The following is a 20,578-nucleotide window of genomic DNA, read 5'->3' as shown; positions in this document are numbered from 1 at the left end:
GTGTGAAATTAAAGGAGTAAAATACCCTTATTATTACCAAAACTTCCATATTTATATTAAAACTGCCACAAGCATAGTCAAATTCCTCCTCTGCATATATATACATGCTCTGGTCAAAGTTATGAATTCCTCATCTTATCTCATGAGCTTAAACTTGTTGAATAATAAGCTTCCCATCTTCAATGTAAACTCATACTTTACAAGATATCTAAAACAAGCCATTTATAGCTTATCAATAGGCCAGCTTTCTATTATTTAAAGATATACGGATGAAAAATCTGACCTAAATTCTCTCATACATATGGAGAACCATAACCATAACAAGGAGAGCCACAACTACCACTAACACAACTTGGAGACCCACTAAAAGTTGGAGGCACAAATACTGAAGATGACACCTTAAGCCTCTTACTCCTTGAACCTTCCTCAGGGCTGCTATTGATCCACCCCATCACTTGCTCCATAAACCCTTGATCCCCCAAAGTACTAATAACCTCCCCAGAATCCGACCCGTCCGACACTGCAGAGTCCGTTGCAGTTTGCCGGAGCCCAACCCCATGATTGGAGCAGCCACAATCAGAGGCACAGGAATTTTCCCAAGAACCGCAAGGCTGATCGTTATCAGTTTTAGCAGGAGGTACTATAATACTAGGCTGAACCATACAATCCATGTTCTTCATTGTACCAAGTGAAGAGATTTGGTACGGCAGGAAACTCCTCTTGTGATGAAATATGCTAGCAAAAGTGATATGGTCACTCACTCTACTTTTGAACGACGTCGTTTCGCTTCCTGATCTGGTCATTATACTCTGAAGATTCTTGCTCAGCTTAGCTTTCAAAGAAGAAAAATTTATCCCATGCTTGGCCTCGGACCCAGATTGATCACCCGTGGCTGATTGGCTAGCTGGCAGTGCGAAGTTGGTTCGGGCGTTTTCGCCACGCAGGGTCCGAGCCGCTTCATCATAAGCCCGAGCCGCTTCCTCCGGGGTGTCATAGGTCCCCAGCCATAGCCTCACGTGTTGAGATGAGTCTTTGATCTCAGCCACCCACCTTCCTGAAGGCCTTTGCCTGACCCCTATGAACCTTCTGATCTTTGTGATGGGCCTGTTTGATTCAGCTCCTGCCATAATAACGTGGTAATGAGAGAGAAAATGTGAAAATATATGTTTTTTTACAGGTAGATAGAGAGAGAGGGAAGAGATGGGCATAAGTGATAATATCGCAGTATATATATAGGTGTTAGGGTTTGGTACGCAAGCTTGTGAAGTCTATCTCATTTTATTTACACATATCAGTTTGTAGTTTTCTTCGTGTTATCGAAAGTGTTATAATAATATATGGATACATCCAACTTGCAAGTCGCTGATCTTGGCATTTTGTAATCATGCATGAGAATTTTGATCTATGAAAACTCCACCACTCGTAAGTGTACAAATAACAAAGGGTCAGAAGGTTCATGACCTATAGGCTGCTAACAAGCTTTAGGTTGTTCCAAATCTATTTCCTAACGTTGAACATGACTATAATTTTTTTAACATGACCGGTAGGAGTTGATAAGAATGATAGATCAGATAATATTTAATCTTTTAAAAAGAGTAAAGAAAAATTAAAAAAATATCACGAACTTATTAAATATGACTTTTCAGTTAACAATTTATGTAAAGATTTTGACACAAGACAGTGGTAGTGTGTGATCCATGTAGCTAGCCTGATCTAATGGATGAGATAAGATTTCTTGTTATTGTAACTATATGATATCTTGGATGTCAAATCAAATTTAAAATTTTTTGTGAAGATAATTTCTTTGCATTTGTTTCATTTATAAGGTTGAAATTTAACCACAATTTTATTTAAGAAATATTTTTTTGGCCAAAATATTTAAGAAATATTGAATCCCTTTTACTTGACTATTCTATTCCTAACCATGACTTTAAGATATTCTACAAGACCCCCTATGGATTAAAATTTTCAACTTCAATTGTAGATAGATGATCAAGGAACAAGAGCCATTTACATGGTAACAAAAATAAGTTGGTAGATATCTTCAAGTTTTGTCGCTTTGTTAATCAATGATATGATGAACCCTATAGCAAGCTTTACATATATGTATAACCGAGTCAAATATTTTTCTCTCTTTAGTAACTTTATAAGACGGTCAAGATTTACTAAAATCCAACTTGAACCGATCCCAGCGTAACTTGCCACAAGATCCTCCAAAAACTGGGAAAAAATTTAATTAAAATACATATGCATGCCTGCTAAATGGGGATATGTGTTTGTACTTGTTCATAAAGTTGACTTAAAATAAGTCAAACCCCAAAGATCGATGGGGTTATATATGTTGAGGCAAAAACAAAAGGTTAGTTAATAAGTAACTTTATTCTGCAACTTTTGCTGGTTGTAGAGGCAAAAGATTAATATTGAGGCTTGATTTAATTTTTATGTTACAAAAATTATGTATTTTTAAACAATTTTTACCTTCCAAGAGTTTTTGTGTTCATTTTGTTTCACATATATATTAAAAAGAGACAATTCAATTAAATATCAACAAAAAAAAAGTCATGTTTCCATTTTTATCGAAGAAACACAGGTGGTCTGAACTAAAATTCACTCAATGAAATGGATATATAATTGACGACTCAATATTATAGCTTACTCTCTCTCTCTCTCTCTCTATATATATATATATTATAAATTCGTACTAATATCAGAATTGATTTATCGTTCACATAGTTGAACTTTATACCTAAAATCAACTTTGAAAATTCTCTTGGAGATACCATAAAAGTCAGGGAAGAAAAAACAAAGTATTATGGAGAAATACGAAAGAACGGGCGGTTAAAATTTTGTCGTTTTGTGGAACATAAATAAAAATAATTATCATAATTAATTTTAAAATTAATGCTTGAAAGCCTAGTTTTTATACCTTTTTCCATTGCATTGACGTGTTGGAACTTAGCAGTTGTTGATAGAGAATGATTTGTGTGGCCCACTTCCCCCATACGCCGTCGTTTCTTCTGTCTTCATATTCTTCCAACCTCCAATTTTATTGATATTGAACCGTTGCAATTAGGGAATAAGCATAATAATTTTGTTTTTTATTGGATAATTATTTTGTCTTAATTTTGAGGACGTTGAGCTCAATCACCTAAGTATGGCCTTTATACATAGTTTATATTATAAGATGCTCAGTGTTTCATTCTTAGAAGTTTGGGAAGGGAGACATTTGTTTGCTAATTAAGTGGATTTTTTCTAACGACACATGACGCATGTGCAAAGCTATGTGGTGCTGCCAACAACCAAATAACAATGGAATGCAAAACAAAAATTAACTTTATAAATAAAAAATTAGTTGTGATTCTTTAATAATTTTTTTTACGGGTTAATTTTTTAATCATTAAAATAATTCAAAGACAAGTACTATCATGTAATAACATTGACATAATAAAATAAATATTTTTATAACAATGAAATAAATAATATATATCTCTATATGTATTTCATCTGCAATAGCTTAACCACTTGAGCTAGTTTTTTTTTTTGAAAAAAAAATCATACTTTTGCCTCCTATAACTTTTACTTAATTTTTTATTTTTAAAATTGTAGTTAAATTTTATGGCCATAAAAATTCAGGCTAGTCCCTTTTATTATAAGAATAGATTTGAAAATATTTTAGCACATATGCAGGGCAGAAAAACTACCAAATATAACAATTGAGCTTAGTTCTCTTTTACCATCTTAATAATAATAATAATAATAATAATAATAATAATAATAATAATAATAATAATAATATGCACATAATCAGAGTATAAAGATATTATTATATAATGTCAGATCAACTATATGGAAAAAAAGTAGTCTGAACGATTTTCACAATAGGACATTAAAATTTTACAGATTATGGAAATTTAATCAAAATTATTAAATTATAAAGACCAAATAAAAAATTAAATAAATTCATAATAAGCAAGAATATACCTTTATCGAGGGATTGATTAATCTAGTATTCCATTATTAGAGAGATTATAGAAGGAATCATATTAGTTGAAGGAGAGATCAGCAAGGCCCTTGGATCTATGCGCATCATTAAGAGTTGTATCTAGATCTTATATTCCATTTAGAAATAGTTAAGACTATTTTATTCTTAAGTTTTTAGATAAAAATTTCATTTAAAAATTATAATATATAATAAAGATTAAAAAAATGAGCTGTTTAAATTGAATTCTCAGGTTCAAATTTAAAGGAAAATACAAACTCTACTTATTTTTAGATATGTGTGAAAAATTGGAATAAAAATTTCAAATATAGGTTCATTATGAGTACAATGTGGCTTCATGTTCCCCTAAAGGTAAACTGATTTTAAAAGTCCAAAAGCATTGTCCATTATCGGATGTAGGGTTCCACAAATAATGTTCTTGTGGGTTTGATGATGATATCAACAAGTCTATCTCCTCATAAAATTTTAAAATATAATTTGACTTATTTTTAATTCTCTTATGTTAGACCCAATTATTTGCTTTTCATCGTTCATTCAAGTGGTCCATTAGCTTTCAAAGACTCTTGAATCCAGCGGCATGGAATTCTCCCTGTCCTGTGAGGAAGCTCACATGTTTTTACATGTGTTTGTGTGTGTGTGAGTATGCTAAAGCATATGAAACTCAAGAAAAATGTACTAAAATGCCATGAAATTTTAAAGAATAACAAAAATATTAAACCTATCATAATTTCACTTTATTTTCAGTTAGGTCCTCATAGATTTTTTCTATTGGATCTCCATAATTTTCTCAATTAAATATATATGTTATACTCCTCTGATCCTAAATATAAGACCCTTATATAGTGTATATAAAAGTTTTATATTTAGGATCGGAAGAATAGTTCCTATACTCATAATTTATTTATTTGGTGGGTGGAGATCGGTGGAACTGGCGGATCCATGTGGGGATGACTAAGAAGAGTCCAAATGTTGACATACCTCCGAAAGAGAAGGAAAAGGTTAGCTAAACGCTGGAAGAATATAATGTCCTTATAGTTAATTAAACTATTAGGGCGCATGATTATTGTTGAGTATCTAGAGTCAAAACTTCAGCAACTTTGGGTGAAGAACAGAGAGAGATTGAGACATTGAGACAATCAATGTCGGGCAACTCTAGCTTATCTACGATCACTACCTAGTAGTACAACCGTGGGAGGAGGATTTTGATCCAAAAGAGGAGCAAATAACAAAGATTGCAGCCTGGGTTCAGATTATTATGATAAAGGAATCATGTATGTTCTAGGATCACATATTAGTAAGGTGTTAAAAGGGGATATGAATACTTTAAAAAATAAGAAGGGGCTTTAGGCTCGATCGTATGTTGAGCTGGACCAATGAGCACGATCACCACCCAAATCTGGGAGGATCCATATGCAATTTCTTTGCCATCGATACATCCCGGAATTTGTACTTGAACTCCTTTTTGTACAAAAAGGGGCTCTATCAACACATCTTTATGCTCCATTCACAATCACCATGACCGTGCCTTGCATTGAAGAGATTGAAGAGGAGAGTTTCATGGAAGCTTGTGCTTGTTTGAGAGGGAACTAGTTTCGCTTTTCATTGCAATGATGACTAATCTCAACTGCTCAAATTTAATATAGACGACCGAAATTTAATTTTTTTTCTTGTTTTTTAAATATTTTTCTTTAATAGGCACATAATCCAAAATAAATATAATCTATTAAATGTAAGTTTCTAAAAAATAATTTTTTGTTTGAAAATTATTTGTTAAAAATTTTAAATTTAGACCATTAAAACTGTGTTTGAATAGTACAGATTTTACCACAGTAGTGAGTATCATGATACTCATCATTGTGAGGAGTACCAAAACTAGTCCTGCTTGGGAGACAACTTGAGAAGAATATGGAGGAAACTATAGCTTTGGGTTGACAATTGAAGACTAAAAAGAAGTGATTTTCCATTTACTATTTTAATTTAATAGCTTGAGATCATTTAGTTCTAAGTAATTTTGAGTTGCATTATTGAAGACAATTTAGTTTTAGATTGTCAATGCTTTTATTCTTAAATTGGATTGATATTTGCTAGAATTTATGTTTACAAACCCTTGCATTATTAATTAAGCTTATAATTGAGTTTTCATTATTGGTTGAATCATTAATGTGTTTTAAATTGCAGATTTGGTTTAAATTGCAAACTTGGGTTGTCTGATTATTTAATTAAATATTTCTAAGCATAATTTTTAGGATCTATCAATTTGAATTAATTGTCATCGATTTTAATGGGTTTAATTAAATAGCCTTTTACAGTTATGAGTTCTTTTGTAGTTTATTTGTTATTAAACTTGAAGGTTTTTCATGTTTCATATAGGTAATTAAACCTGTTAATTCCAATCTTTTCTCATTTCTCTTTGGTCTAATTATTCCCTTGAAGGAAACCTCTTATTTTTCCTTTATAATTTTCTTTGCAATTTAGTTAATTTTGTTCACTTAGCATTTTAATTTTTAATTTTTTTCTAGAACCCTCCAAACTTCATTTGCATTCATTTAGTTTAAATTTATTTTCACATAGATTTTAAAGCATTTGCACATTATATCTTAGTTAATTTTATTACATTTAGATTTAATGTTTTGCATTATTTTAGTTTAGGTTTATTCCATTGCAATTTTTTCATTACTTAAATTCGTACATAAAATAACCCACAACTTGTCATTATAAATTCATACACCCACAACTTGTTTCGTGGAAGTAATGATCTAAATTGATCCTAAGCTACAAATTCTAATTTGTGATGGGTTAGTGTTTTAATCACAAAAGCATCATCACAGGATAATTACTCCAAAGGGAAAAACGTGACTCACAAGAATTGATGGATCCATTAAATCACACCCGCTCGAATTGATACAGGAAAAAGAATTGAGGGATAAATTTTAACTCAAAAGTCATGACAATGAAACATACATAACAATCAACATAGTGTTAACCTACAAATATTACTTTCAGTTTTTAATATAAGAGTTAGTTTAATATTCAATTTAGTTCTAAATATAAGATTCCAATTTACTTTATATCTTATATTTACCCATTTTTTAAGATAGTCCTTGTAGTAGCATATGATAAAGATTTCATTAAATGCAGTTCTAGCTAATATACATGATTAATAAAGATATTTTAAGAAACACAACACATATTTATTACAAATAATTAATTTAACTAATTTTTTTAATCTACTCTGATTAGTCAACTAACTTATAATAAGTTCAGGAGGTAGTAGTTCCTTTGCAAATACCAAAACCTACATATCCACATGGCACGTTGCACATCACAAACCATTTCACGGAACAGATATTAGGGTGTTAAGAATTAAACCTCCTTGGACTTTTTCACCCACTTGTTGTAAAATTAATCCCACGTGTTGTGCCTCATGATTTTTGCACGTAGAATTTATTTTTGAACTCCAATTTAGCGGAATCACTCCATCCCATGCCTCTGGTTTTGGCCGCGACACATTCTGAGGGGAACAAAAATGATTTTTTTTTTCAACTTTTCATCCCACCAACCACTGTATTTCTACCATTAAACAACTTAACACTGATTTAATCTTAAATAATCTTTTCTAATTTTTTGGGAATTTTGACAGCATGTCACTTTATTTTTTGAGATTACATCCAAAAATAATTCATCCAACCATCAAAAACATCATCAAAGACAACAATAATCATCATCGCTTGCCCTAGTCTTGCTTATTTAATTTTTTGATGATGCCTTCACTTGGAACCGCTGAATCTCAACTTTCTCCCTTCCTATCAGATCGAGAGAGGTTTAGATAATTCAATAATTCAAATTTATTATGAAGTAATTCTTCAATAATTCATATATTGTGATGTTAAAATTGTGAGTTGCTAGTCTTTTTGTTCTGATGCCTGGTCTATCTTTTAAAACAATGTTTTGATTTGAATGAATTAATAATTTCTAATATTATTGAATATTTTAAACATACGTAAATTTAAATATATAAGGTCTTAGTCCATTTTTAATGATTTCACTATAATTTTATATTATTTAAATGTATTTATAAATTATTTAATAATTGATATTTTTCATATATATTAATTATATGTATATAATATTATTTTAAATTAATTATTACATCACCGGTCTGACCGATTGAACCATGACTTGTTGATCTTTCCGGTTTAACTTCCGGTCTGGCTTTTAAAACATTGCTCTGAATAAAACTTTTTAAAATTACGCTTTTCGTTTTCCATTTAGGTCGAACCTCACACGGATACTTCTTTTATTTTATTTGGCTCTCATAACCAACCTTTATTCTCATATTTGGCCTTTACTCGAAAAGGTTTGATATTGCACTTTGAGTAGTTATGCATCTATCTTATCTCTCCACACTGTTATTGAAATGGATGTGTATGAGTTTGCTCAAAGGAATTAAGTCATTTTGAATGACTAGTTTAAGATTTGTATATTTCAGCGATTATAATGTCTTTCTTTCCTTTTCTTTTATGGGTATTATGGGAAATTTGAAAACCGGACCAACCATTGGGGTCAAACTGGAAGCCAATGACTCAGCCATTCAGTCAATTTGACAACAAGCTAAGCCAAGAAAATTTTAACTTGAGATAATCAGGTGTGACACGGTCGTAACCCGCCTAACCCTATTGTAACCCGCTAGTTTAGACGGTTTACTATGAGTCACATTAAAAAAGCCTAAAAAAACACAAGAATACAAGAAAGAAAGAAGAAAGTTATCGATATGTCGGAAAAAGAAGAAGAAAGGAGAGGAAGAAAAGAAGGAAAATAAAGAAGAAGATGCCAAGATAACTTACTTTAGAAGAAAATTCTCGTAAAATCATGATCAAAAGTGGAGTGAAGAAATTTTTTCAGCAAAAAAAGCGTGAAAGAAAAAGGAAAAGATGATTTCATGAGAGCTGAAGGCAAGTGTGAGGGATAGAGGGAGATCAGACAATATCACTGGAGATGGTAATTAGTTTGACATTGCGTGTTGCAGGTTGATTTCCCTTTTTTTTAACTCTTTTTTTTTAAACAAAGACCAAATGACATTCATAGCAAACAAGGTTTTTACAAGTTACAAACAATTAACAATCCTACTTTAAGAAAACAAGTTTTAAAAATAACATCAATATTAAAAGATGAAAAATTATGTGTCTTTTTAACTCCTTTAAGACTAGCATGTGATATACTTGTCATTAGGCAAATAATAAAATACTTCTTTTTTAATTGCTCAGCTTAAAAGTATAATAAAATGCTTCTATTGGACATTCCCTCCGATCAATCAATCACTTTATTTTTAGCATATATAAAGTGATTGATGGGCAATATCATTTACTTTTCACAGAAGCAAGTGATTGATGGGCTCCTTCCTACGTAGTAATATAATTTTTTATTTCTCAAGTTTTAAATTATAAATTTTATTCTTTTAAAAAATAAAATGGTCTAAATTTTTATTAAATTATAGGGATCAATATTTTAAATAAAAATACTTAAGCAACCAAAATTTATGGTTTAAAATTTAAAAGACTAAAATCAAAATAAAGACAAAATTAAGGGATGAAAGTTTGTATTAAACCTTTTATTATTCATAAAGCCATGTGCTCCAATGTTGACTCATTCCTTGGGTTTGATGCATTGCATTTGAATTTCATATTTTGAAATTCCTTTCTTCTCCATTTGTGCAATAATCTGCTCTGTTAGACTGCCACTCCCTTCATAACAATGTTGTATTGACAATTTAATTATTTTAATTTATAAGAGAGTAAGTTTATTTTGTAATCTTTCCTTGTATTATTAATTATTAATTAACTGTGAGCTTGGAAAAATTAGATTCAAGAACCTACAAAGAATAAAATGAATGCAATAGAAGGCAGTGAATTCTCCCCATCATGCATTGTAGAGGGGTGTGAATTCTTGTTAATTAAAAGAGGAGGAAAGGAAAAATCCAGGCAATTACTTTATTATTTATTAGAGTGTGTACTATATATATTATTTTCTATTGAATAAAATATTTTTAAAAATTATTTTATTAAAACATTTTTATATTTATATACGTGTGCTTTTCTCACATATTTTATTTTAATTATATATTTTCAATTATCACCAATCTGAACACAAGTTTAATCCAATCCACTAAACATTGATCCATGGTTTCGACTGTTTTGACTGGTTTAATCACGATTTTCAATACCTTAAAAAATAGGATAGCACCATGCCAGCTTTTTATCTAACCACGTTTTGATGAAAGGCTCTCATTTGTTTCAGAACAACAATCTTGTTGGTTTCAATTTTATCAGCTTGGTTCTGTGCCTTACATGTAGCCACATTTTGGGCTCTTTCAACTCAGAAAACAAAAGGGATGGGCCTCTAATGATGATGGCTTAGGAGTGTTTACGGAACGGGATGAAACTGAGATAATCTCATTCAAGTAAACAAGAATAGGATGAGATTTCTGTTTGACCGAACATCCCGATCTTTTTTTTAAGTGAAAATTCAAAAAAAAAAAAGAACCAAATGAAGGTAATGAACCAATATTAAAAAGTCACAATAACTAAATGACTGCGAAACAAGAGTCATGTTGTTTCTCTTACAACAACACAAGTCTCCATTTCTTCTACAAAGACTCAAATCCAAAAATTTCTACTCTTATAAGTTCAGTAATCTCCTCACCATGCCCTTAAAATTTCAAATCTCCTATGAAGCTCCACAATCTTTACTTTCAAACCAGAGCAATGAAGAGTAAAGGAGCAGGACAACTATAATAGAAAGAAAAGAAAGAACGAAACAGGAAAAATAAGCAGTACACCGTACGCACATGAGATATTCAGGAACTAAAGGCTGCATAATGAAGATGGAGAGCAAACCATCATGAAGATTGAAGGCAGCGAATTCCCCAATCCCAAGTTGAGAAGCGGTAAACATGCTGTTGTGCCAAGTTATAAATCCCCTTCCCCCCCACCCCCCAAAAAAAAAACTTTGTTTGGGTTTTAGGTGTTTAAAAAAAGCACGTCCAGGCCGTACCAGTGGCACTTTTGAAATTGAGCCCAATAAAGATTGGGCTAACAATTTAGTTTTCGAAATTTGGGTCTAAGCTTGATAATACTAATTGAAAATAGGATGTATGAAGTCAAAAAATAATAATAATAAGATACTAAAAACTGAACTAGTAATTAAACTGGTCGAGATAATAAGTTAAGAATTAGTAGGTTACATCAAAGTCAGACCGGTATTAATTAATATAATATATTTTCAGGAAATAAAGGCTGCATAATGAAGATAGAGAGCAAACCATCATGAAGATTGAAGGCGGCGAATTCCCCAATCCCAAGTTGAGAAGCGGTAAATAAGCTGTTGTGCCGAGTTATAAATCCCTTTTCTCCTTTTTTTGCCCCCCAGAAAGTTGATTTCGTTTGGGTTATAGGTGTTTAAAAAAAGCACGTCCAGGCCGTACCAGTGGCACTTTTGAAATTGAGCCCAATAAAGATTGGGCTAACAATTTGTTTTTTGAAATTTGGGTCTAAGCTTCATAATACTAATTGAAAATAGGATGTATGAAGTCAAAAAATAATAATAATAATAATAAGGAACTAAAAACTGAATTGGTAATTAAACTGATTGAGATAGTGGGTTAAGAGTTTGTGAATTACATCAGAATCAGAAATTAATATAATATATTTTCATATATATGTGTGTGTTAGTTATTTTAAATAAAAATAAAGCTAAAATATAAAAACAAATATCAAATAATAGTAAATACATGTGACTTATTTTGTAATTATAATACTACCTCCGATCCTTATTATAAGACCCCGTTTGATTTTTTATTTGATCCTAATTATAAGACCCCAATCCATTTTTTTCTCATATTTATACATTTTTTCCCAAGATAATCCTTCTAATAATAATAGTTCTAGCCAATATACTTAATTAGCAAGGATATTTTAGGAATGACAATACTTATTTATTACAAATAACTAACTTAACTTACTTTCTTAATCTCCTCAAATAAATCAACTGGGTCTTATAATTAGGACCGGAGGTAGTAGTATGTATAAAATAAAGGATATATATATTCCGAGAATTATATATAGCAAATAAAACTCTATAATATAAATATTTATTAGACAAATCCATCTCCAATTTAATTTGTGGTTTCGTATCTTCTGTGGAAACTCAACCGTGTTGTTAGCAAACTATTTAATATATTATAAATATTAATTTAATATATTTCAAATTTTATTTTTCTCTTTCCCTTTTTGTTATTTGCAAGGCTTCTCACATTTTCAAAATCTGAATCCATATCGCATCTCTTTTTTAAAGTCGTCAGGTAGTCAGGCTCTTCATTTTTTAATTATTTTCTTGTGAAAATTGCAAATAAAGACTCCTAAATATGTAAAATTATTATTTGGGACTCTAAATTTGAAAAATAACAAATAGGGATCTGGTCTTACTTTTACAAATATGAAATGTGAGTAAAATATCTGAAATGCCCCTCATCCAAATGATAAGTTGACTATGAGAAATAACAAGCTCACTTTAACGAATGACAATTTCAGTAGACCAAATCACAATTTAATTGAGGGTAAACCAAATAACGAGTTGACTATGATAAATGACAAGTTCACTTTAGCAAATGACAATTTCAGTAAACCAAATCACAATTTGGCTGAGGGGCATTTTAGACATTTCACCCACATTTCATATTTATAAAAGTGGGATCGGATTTTTATTTGCTATTTTCCAAATTCAGAGTTCCAAATCATAATTTTACATATTCGGGAGTTTTTATTTGCAATTTTTTCTATTCTCTTTCCTTCTTCCTGTTTGCTCCCTTCTTCTTCTTTTATTTCTTTTTCTCTTTCTTCATTTTAGATTCTCTTCTTCTATCCTCCATTTTTATACCTCCCAATCTCACACCTCATTTTCGTTTAAGACGCTCTCGCAGAATCAGAGAAAAGTGAATAAATTAAGGTCAACTGACTTATAGTTTAAAAGGATAAAAGGTGAACTTGCAGAGTTTGGGGAAGAGGGGAAGAGAGAGAGCAATCTTTCTTTTGTTTGTACCTCTTCTTCTTAGGTTCATATGTGTTAGTTCTTCTCCATCTGTTTTCTTTCAGACCACCGGACTAACTCGTTCAACCCTACGGGTTGCCCCGTTTATGTCATATTCACACCGAGTTAGGCCGCACATTGGTTTGATATTCTTCTGGTTGAGTAGATGAATCAGACCAGATAAAGAGTCGGTTTTGGTTTCTAGTCCGATTTTACACACACCGAAAAAAAAAGTAAATATGTTAGAACGAGACAATCTCGTTCAACTTTTTTGTGAAGAAGTGGGAATACGGGCTAATCTCATAGGATCGATGGACATGAAAGAGTTGGCCCTGTAGGGGCAACCCCAATTTGATATGTTTGGTCCTTGGACCTTAAACTAACGGGCTCAAAATCGGCTCGCAGGCTTTCAGCCCATGTAAGGGGGAAAAAATGCTATTTTCATATTTTTTTCACTTTTTTATCAAAAAAATCAATGAAATTATTAATAAAAGACAATATAAATAAAATTAAGTCACAAATACAAAATATCATCATATCTAAATATCCGTTAACATCTAAGAACATTTAAAACATCCATCAACAAGACCATAACATCCAAAAGTTTCATCAATAGTATAAATATGCAAAGACAAACACTATCACTAATTTTTTAAAATTTCATCGTCATTATAATCAACTTCTCTTTTTCATGAGTATGTTTTTCTTTCATTGTAAAAATATCAAGTTTTCCTTCTTTATAGAAATTTCACTTTTAAATTTTGCAGTCTAGCTATTATTTTACTTTAATTTGAAAAGTATTGTTGAAACTCATAAATTTCTAATTCCAATTATAGAATCACAAGTTATGTAAGTGTAAAATACTCTTTTATTAAATACAAATATATATAGTTTTAAAATATCAACCCATATAATATAAATCAAATCATTATTAAAGTTCAAATTAACTTATTTTATAAAATTTAATTGAGCAAATTATTGTCTAAAACTAAATAAATCAAACAATTCTATGAAATTTAATTTCAAAATAATAATAACTAAATATTCAAAATATCATTAATGATTAAAAAATTAATAATATTAGAATTATATAAAAAATTTTAAAAAATTATAAAAAGGCCTAAACAAGCTGGCTTGTTTAAACCCTCAACCGTACAGGGTCAACTCTTTTAAACTTGTTTTTATTTGAAGAGAAAAATTTCAAGCGCAACCCTCACAATTTTCAAACCTAAACGGCAAATTTGACGGGTTCGGCACGTTTTCCCAACTCTATTCCTATCTCATATTGGTCCTATATTATGTTACGTCCCAGTTTGTCCTCATATGACTAGGACAAGACAGACCAATTTTGAACACCCCTGTCATTAGTGAGAGCATAAGAAAGGGGATGTGGAAAAAAAAAACAAATGTAGGGGTATTTTGATAATTATGTTATAATTAAATTTCATTTAAGGACTAATAAGTGCATGTTTGGTCGAGCCTGTATATTATGTTTGGATAAAAGTTGGAGGCAAATGCTTTTGCTTGAAAAAAGTTAGCTCAGGTCCAAAGCAACAACGTGCAGCTTCTAGTTCTAAATTAGAGTGCGTTGCATTATATGCTTTTTAAAATTTTCAACAACTAAAACTAAATTTTTGATATTTGTCTTACGTATCATCAACAATTTAGGAGGCTAGAATCTTTTGATTTAAAAAATTCTAGCTAAGAACCAAGACCCTTAACTAAACTTAAGAAAATACTTATGTACCAAAATATCATATTTGCTAAACATATAACAAGTTCCGGAAAAAAAAATCAATTTTAAAAAAATATATCAAATTAATCTTTATTCAAAAAGGAGTCCAACAACTCATCAAATAAAAAATGACTTGGTAATGGTCTGGTTAAGAAATTATAATTACTATATCCGGTCTTTAATATAAAACCCTATTTGATTTTTATTTTGGTCCTAAATATAATATCTCAATCCACTTTGTTTCTCTTATTTATATATTTTTTTTTCAAAATAGTCTTTCTGATAATAATAGTTCTAGTCAATACACTTGATTAGCAAGGATATTTTAGGAAAAACAACACCTATTTAGGACAAATAAATAACTCAACTTCCTTCTTTAATCTTCTCAAATTAGTCAACTAACTTTTATAATTAGGATAGAAGCCAGTACCAAATTCTTACCACTTCGTCCTTGCCGTTTTCTAATTCTCCTTCTTTGCAGCTTTTCGTCTCAGTTCTCACTCCTCACTTCTCAGTCTCTGTTGTTGTTTCTTCCTATTCCCACTGCTTCTCCAATGGCTGACCCTATTCTTCACCCTGAGACCAGCCACCACCACCACCACACCCAACCCCTCCGAGAGATCGCGGTTGACTACACTCCTGAAGCTTGTTCCCACTGCCCGGACTCCAACTCCATCGCCCTCACCTTCGACCACCGCGGAGGCGCACGGTGGCGCACCACCACCCGATTCCTTTACGGCACCTTCAGCACCCTCATCCAATGCCCCAAAGGCAACACCAGTGGCCTCAATTTCAACATCTACCTCTCCTCCCTCGAAGGCGACAAATCCCAAGACGAGATCGACTTCGAGTTCCTGGGCAAAGACAAGAAGATCGTGCAAACCAATTTCTACACTCGCGGGACTGGGAACAGAGAGCAGATTCACGATCTGGGATTTGATTGCTCGGACGGCTTTCACGAGTATGTGATCAAATGGAGCCGTGATTCGATCGAGTGGGTGATTGATGAGAAGGTAGTGAGAAGAGAGGAGAGGAAGGAAGGGGACGGAAATGGTGAATTAGGGTTTCCTGAGAAACCAATGTTTCTGTATGCTTCGATTTGGGATGCTAGCTATATCGCTGAGGGAAATTGGACCGGTAAGTACGATGGTTCTGATGCTCCTTATGTTTGCCTCTATAAGCACATCCGTGTACCCATTGGGACTGCTTGTGATTCCTGATCCGGCTTCTTCATCTTCCGCTACTTGTGTCTCTGAATTATACGATTTCTATAATAATGTTGTAATTTTTTCTTGCTTGCGTTTTCAAACTGTGAAGTCATTTCTATTATTGGCTTGAGTTCTGATTGTTGATCTGATAAGTTACTCTTCTAGGAAGCATTATGCACAGATTAAAGCAGAGGCTAATATTGTTTTGATCAGTGATCTTGATATTTCAAAATACCGAACGGGAACTGCTTGTGATTCTTGATCTGGATTCTTGTTCCTGTTCTTGTACTGTTATTGTTGTTTGTGAATAATTACGTGCTTGTAAAGCTTTTGTCGTTGTTTGGAAAATCTATTCTTAAGTTCTGGCATTGGAATGGCGGATTCCCTATAATGTCATTTTACTCAATACACATGGATTTATAAAATTTTAATAAGAAGTTACCAGTATAAATCAGTTGTGATTTCTTAATATGAATCTTAGCTGTCAATAAATTTTATGGTAATTAAATTCTTTCTTTTGAGACTTAATTGCAATTGGCAAGCTTTATATATGGGGTACAAAAAGTAAAACAGAAAAGAAAAGAAGATAATGCTTACCATGATGAGAAAGCAGAGCACTTCTTTTCGTCTGATGAAACGTAACCCTCAATAATGTTTTTCGGTTTTTTGTGCATAAAAAAAATAATTCTCCGTTATTTTTTTATTTTATTTGATTATTTTGTCACGGCCATCAATCCTCCAATTTTTATTGTTAAATTATCTTTTGCTGGACTTTTTATTATTAAATTAAAACTATGATATGACTCTGCATTGTATGTATTAATTAAAAAAATAAAACATAACTGTATCTTATTAGAAAACTTGACATAATGTATATAAAAAATTTAATGTAAATATTACATGTTAATTAAACTATAAAGTTGAAAACTTATAAATAGGATGACTTTATATTATTTACATATATTAGATTTAATTTAATTTGTAACAATTTTTTCTTATTGTCACTGGAGCTTTAGTGACCGATAATTATTTGTTAAGATTTTTTTTAAAAAAATTTTATGACTTGGTTAACAACTCTTGTAAATATTCATATTTTTATTAACATCATTAATCATTTTTTTTACATTTTGAAACTGAAATTTTTTTAACTTTATTTAACATGAACAAGTCTTATAACAATATTCACAATTCTATTTTTTAGGTTTTTAAATGGGATTTTTTTTTTTCAAATTCAGTAACATAATTGATTATAATGGTATTCACAACTTCATTAGTGTAGTTAATCATTTTATATGATAGATTTTAAACTTGAAAAGGTTAGAGGAATGGAAACCATGTTAAACTCTTATGCATTTAGTATGCATTTATTTTATTAAATTAAAATACGTATTATATTAATAATATTAATTTAAAAACCAGTCATATAAAATAGTTAATTAATGGTGTTAATAGAGTTGTGAATATCATTGTAAAAGTTATCAATAACTTTACAATGTTGGAGGAAAAAATTTCAAGTTTAAAAACTTGAAAAACACAGTTTATAATATTAATGGAGTTATGAATATAATTATAAGAATTGTTAATCGCGTTATAAAAATTGAAAAAAATTCCCAGTTTGGAAACATAGAGAACACTTAATGGTGTTAATGGAAATGTGAATATCATTACAATAATTATTAATCATGTTACAAAAGTTAGAAAATCCCCCCAAAATAAATAGTTGTTAATTGTTGGAGTTCCGATAACCAGCAACCCATTTGAACTCTAGCGGTGGGTGACTTGAGAGTTTAAAAAAAAAAAAAAAAAAGATGACATGGTTATTTGAGTAAATTTTAAAATCTCTATTTATTTATTTACCAGTAAACTGAAAATTTCCTTATCCAAGTGACTTTGGAATTTTCATAATTAAAGTCGTATTTTTGTGTCATTTTTCCAAATTTTTTTATTGAAACCAATTGGATTCGTATTCGAGTTTTGGTCCAAGTTTGAGTGAGGGAGTTTTATTGATGTGAAGACAATGAAAGTGAAGCCCAAAACGAAAAGTCCAAGTCACTCGAGCCTTGCTCCTAAGTATCTCTTAGGTTTGTTCAATTTTTGGCGGTTACCAGACTGATATTATATTATCTAATTAATTATTTACTTGATAAGAGGGTGTACAACATTTAAAAAAAATAGAAAATTGGCTCATTTACCTCATTTCTCATTAAGCCAATTGTCGCCTGGCTAAGGGGCATTGCTTCAATCTGCTTTATTATGTTAATAGATTTCGGAACACCTTGTCCAAAATGTACTAACTATTTGCATTGGTAAAGCATAACAAATCTATTTACAATGATACTGCTGGGTTTTATAATTACATCATTTCACAATTACAACCATATTTTTGAAATTTACAAATTAAATGGAAGAATAATAATCAAATAAAATTTAGTTTCCAAAAAAAATGCAACTAATCTGTATTAATGAATTTTTTTATAAGGTACTATTGATGAATCTTTATATCGTCTAGTTGATTAAATTTTCTGTCAAATTTCATCGGACAAGCTACGAGAAGAGAGTTTCAGTTATAGTGGATTTAATTTTAGTTAGGTCCAGTCTCTTATGTTGGGAAAATTTTGTGTTTCTTAATTTCATTTGGCATATCAGCATCTACTTATTCTTAATATAAGAGATAAATGTAGACTGAATTTGATCCTAATTATAATATCTTAATCTATTTTGTTCTTCAAATTTGTAATTTATTTTTTAAAGCATTTACATAGTATTGATTACATATGTCAAAGAGTTGCCATGTAAGAGTAGTCATGATGAAAAATGGTACTTTAAGAAAATCAATTCATTTTATTATAAATAACTAATTTTAATTTATATTTTTAATCAATTCAAATTAATTATTTATAAAACCATTTTTCGTTCATTTCTCCAGTCGTTCTCCCTGGTCGCTCCACCTAATCCAATCACCGTCACCGGGTGTTGCAGCCACCGTTGCTGCCACCTATTCTTGTTGCTGCTGTCGCCTCTCCTCCTCTAGTCATAATCTAATTTGGACTTTGAACCCTTCCCAAAGGGCTTAGAAACGGAAGTTCCTCAAAGAGCGTTCTTTGTTTGAGTCCTTATTCTGTATTAAGAAGGACATCTTTAAGGTTATTGATCCTCACTTGCTGAAATTTGTTATTGTCTTGGTTAATTGTTGGTCTGACATGCTTACCATTGCTTTTTTCCTTTAGAAATTGCTCCCCTTTACATATTCTGATTTTTTTTTTTTGGGTAAGCTGATGTTTTGTTCAGTTCGCAAAGGGGGAAAAAGAAAAAGCATACATATTTATCTGATTCTTCTTTGACCTGATTATTGTTTCGGTTCATTCTTTTGAAAGGATGGGTTGCTAAGTCATCTTACTTCTAGATTAGTTTTAATCTCTTGGTTTTATGATATAAACTTTATTGTTAAAGGAAATTGTGGTTCTTCTTTATGCCTACACTATATCTTAATTTGGAATGTGCTGTAATCAATCCAATTCATGAAGAATGTTTGGTAAAGTGAAAGAGAAGCAGGGGAAGGAGAATGGCTAAAATCCTAAAACAATGGAGGTACCTGGGTGGATGATGAAAATCAGATTTGTAGGATAACTCGTTTTTGTTTTTACAACAGTAGGATAACTCGTTTTAACTCATGATCGATGTGTGAATTGTAAGAAAGATGAGAAATTGTTTGCAGTTTATTTGCAATTAGTTATTTCTAAGTCCAATTGCTATACGTCAAGGCCGTAGGAATTTATGAAGAGGAGTGCTATTTGCAGACTAGATGAGGAACAACATTTATATGAAATGTATAATAACTAAAATAAATAAGCTGAATTCCATATGGATTTGTAATCTCTCTGGCCCTTTTTTTTGTCTTGGCAATGAATGATTCCCATCGCTTAGCCAAAGATCATGATGGAATTGGCTTTTGTTATTTGTGTTTATTGTGTTTATATTAATCTTCCTGACAAACAAACAAAGTTCTTAGTACTGCTAATTCCTTGAACTTTTAAAATGAGAACATAGTCACATCTCTAGCCATCATAAGCGATGTCCCTGGAATAATACAAGTATCACGTTGTGACCGCTTGGGAATGGGAAACATCACCGGTTAATAAAATTAATAAGTATTTCAAATTGTTCATAAAAATATTTTATTATATAAAAATATAATAAGGTTAAAGTAGTCCATGTAAAAATATGGTCCCTCTCCTCCTCCTGAACCAAACAAAATAACATTAAAATTTATCCCTTCACCTCCCCTTCATTAAAACCTCTTCCTCCTTTCCCTTCCCCTCCTTTTCCCTTTGTTCAACCAAACACGCCCTAATATATAGGTTGTGTGTATTGTTAGGTGGTCCGTGATAGCCGGAAGGTTGCCCGGAAGAACAGACAATGAGATGAGTAACTATTGGAATTCTCACATCCGCAGAAAGCTGATGAAGATAGGGATTGATCCTCATAACCATAAGCTTATTCTCATCTTCATCACCAAAGCTTTCCTCTTCATCGGCCTACCTGTTTCTTCATTTT

General features: G+C 31.2%; 2 protein-coding genes across 2 annotated transcripts; one reads left to right on the top strand and one right to left on the bottom strand.

The window, feature by feature from the left end:
- Window positions 1-293: 293 nt before the first annotated feature.
- LOC114718045 (ethylene-responsive transcription factor ERF116-like) lies at window positions 294-1,127 on the bottom strand. The gene has a single exon (XM_028903295.1). The coding sequence runs from the start codon at window positions 1,125-1,127 to the stop codon at window positions 294-296; it is 834 nt and encodes a 277-aa protein (XP_028759128.1).
- A 14,243-nt stretch (window positions 1,128-15,370) lies between these two features.
- Window positions 15,371-16,036, top strand: LOC114718044 (xyloglucan endotransglucosylase/hydrolase protein 9-like). The gene has a single exon (XM_028903294.1). It carries the CDS (start codon window positions 15,371-15,373, stop codon window positions 16,034-16,036), a length of 666 nt encoding a protein of 221 aa, XP_028759127.1.
- The last annotated feature ends 4,542 nt before the right edge of the window (window positions 16,037-20,578 follow it).

This window comes from Neltuma alba, unplaced genomic scaffold (genome assembly GCF_004799145.2).
Source record: "Neltuma alba isolate B1F8T4 unplaced genomic scaffold, ASM479914v2 tig00011794_pilon, whole genome shotgun sequence".
Lineage (NCBI taxonomy): Eukaryota > Viridiplantae > Streptophyta > Magnoliopsida > Fabales > Fabaceae > Neltuma > Neltuma alba.
This window is presented reverse-complemented; position numbering and strand designations above follow the sequence as displayed.